Source organism: Nematolebias whitei, chromosome 3 (assembly GCF_014905685.2).
Source record: "Nematolebias whitei isolate Nwh7 chromosome 3, NemWhi1, whole genome shotgun sequence".
In the NCBI taxonomy this organism is placed as follows: domain Eukaryota; kingdom Metazoa; phylum Chordata; class Actinopteri; order Cyprinodontiformes; family Rivulidae; genus Nematolebias; species Nematolebias whitei.
In genome coordinates this window covers 12,447,188-12,449,434 of record NC_056500.1, presented here as the reverse complement: position 1 = coordinate 12,449,434, position 2,247 = coordinate 12,447,188, and the positions used below count along the sequence as shown (strand labels likewise).

Sequence of the window (2,247 nt, the reverse complement as noted above, 5' to 3'; positions counted from 1 at the left end):
CCAGTTTGCATGGTTTAACAGAGAGGAGAGCTGGACGGGGACCAGCCAGAAGGAGGAGAGGGTGGGGGCGTGTGTCGTCACGCGACCACGTGTCCGGCTCTAGTATATCTTATACTGAGGGGGGGCGGGAGTGGTAATCTATCAGACAGTCCAGTTAAAAGCCTCCAAACGCAGCATGTGTCAAATCGGCTTCCAAACATCTCGCGTTTAGGACGCCGGAGCGCAAAAAGGAGTCTCCAAACAAACATCCAGGCAGAACTCCGCACTCTGCAGGCCTGCTCCGAGTGGGGGGGAGGGAGGGAAAGTGTAGAAGTTGGCAGCGCTCTGGTTGGCATCTAGATTCTTGGAGACACAGGAACTCTTGACAAGCAGAGACACGGTGTGCGCGCACCAGGTCTCCTCTGCACCGCGCGCCCCCCCGCCGCTGTAAGTTTGTTTTTCAGTGATTCTTTTGACATCAAAGTGTGAGGAAGCCGTGAGATGACCCTGTCTGGGGGCAGCGACCGAGCCAGCGACATGTCCGCCCAAACTGTGCTCACGGCGGAGGACGTGGACATCGACGTGGTGGGAGAGGGGGACGACGACGGCATGGAGAGGGTGGACAGCGACTGCGACAGTCCTGGGGGAGGCATCCTGCACGACCTGCGCGGGGAGACGGGGGACGACGACTTGGAGGACGAGATCGAGGTGGAGAAGGAGGAGATGCGCTCCGGTGGGGGGAGTCCGTGCTGCGAGAGCTCCGGGGAGGGAGAGCCGGGCGCCGGCGGGAAGGGAGAGGGTCACGAGAGCGCAGCGCCGGGAGGAGCGCTCCAGAAGCCCAAGAACAGCCTGGTCAAGCCGCCCTACTCCTACATCGCCCTCATCACCATGGCGATCCTGCAGAGCCCGCAGAAAAAACTCACCCTGAGCGGGATCTGCGAGTTCATCAGCAACCGGTTCCCTTATTACCGGGAGAAGTTCCCGGCGTGGCAGAACTCCATCAGGCACAACTTGTCTCTCAACGACTGCTTCGTGAAAATCCCCCGGGAGCCCGGCAACCCCGGCAAGGGCAACTACTGGACCCTGGACCCGGCCTCAGAGGACATGTTCGACAACGGCAGCTTCCTGAGGAGGAGGAAAAGGTTCAAGAGAGTCCAGCCGGAGCTGCTCCGGGACCAGACTGCGCTCATGATGCAAAGTTTCGGGGCGTACAGCCTCGGGGGTCCTTACGGGAGACACTACGGGATCCACCCGGCTGCGTACTCCCATCCAGCGGCTCTGCAGTACCCGTACATCCCACCTGTGGGTCCCATGTTGCCCCCAGGGGTCCCCCTGCTGCCCTCGGCGGAGCTGAACAGGAAAGCGTTCAGCGCGCAGCTCAGCCCGAGCCTCCAGCTGCAGCTCAGCAGCCTGAGCACGGCGTCCATGATCAAATCGGAGCCGTCCAACAGGCCGTCCTTCAGCATAGAGAACATCATCGGCGTGTCCAGCACCTCCTCGTCCTCTCCGGGCGCCGCTCAGGCCTTCCTGCGGCCTCCGGTGACGGTTCAGTCGGCGCTGCTGAGCGCGCAGTCCCTCTCTCTGAGCCGGAGCTCCGCCGCCATCGCGCCCATCCTCAGCGTTCCTTCAAATCTCATTTCTGGACACGTTTTACCGTCAGCGGCCGTGTCCAAATGGCCCTCACAGTGACTCCTACCCAAGACTGGTGACAAAAAGAAAGAAAAAAAAACTCTTATTTTTATATGAAGACGTTTTTACCGGGAGGTGTGAAGAGCACAAATCAAAAAGCAGCACCGGACTGTAAAAAAAAAAAAAACTGTTGAAATACACAGAATAAAGGAAAGAAAAGGAAGAATTTTCTGTACAGGTATTTGTAAATATTTGTAAAAAGAGAATGAACTTACCTGTTCGACTTTTACCTGTTTCTCCCTCTTTTTTTTTTTTTGTTCCTGTTTGAAATCTGTGATAATTAATTTCATTGTTCTTTTTTCTAACTGGAGGCTCAACTTGACGCTTCTTTTTTTCATACAAGACACTCAAAGCAGACTGTTTATATTAAACAAAAACAAATATACGTCATTCTATGTAGCTATAATGTGTTGTAAACCTTTTGTAAATAAATTTAAGAAAGAATTTAAATATATTTCCATTTATTATTTTTTTCCTAAACTGTTTGACATTAGGTTAAAATATGTTAACTATATGAACATTTTTTTTAAATCATTACAAGGTCATATGAGTCATGACGCCTCGACATAAAACTGTTCT

General features: G+C 53.3%; 1 protein-coding gene across 1 annotated transcript; it reads left to right on the top strand.

Annotated features, from left to right (window-relative positions):
• Positions 1-259: 259 nt before the first annotated feature.
• Positions 260-1,800, top strand: foxd3 (forkhead box D3). Its single transcript, XM_037674532.1, has one exon. It carries the CDS (start codon positions 481-483, stop codon positions 1,666-1,668), a length of 1,188 nt encoding a protein of 395 aa, XP_037530460.1. The 5' UTR covers positions 260-480; the 3' UTR covers positions 1,669-1,800.
• The last annotated feature ends 447 nt before the right edge of the window (positions 1,801-2,247 follow it).

Excerpts from the sequence above, each read along its gene's own strand:
- foxd3 (XM_037674532.1), top strand. The coding sequence starts at position 481 with ATGACCCTGTCTGGGGGCAGCGACCGAGCCAGCGACATGTCCGCCCAA.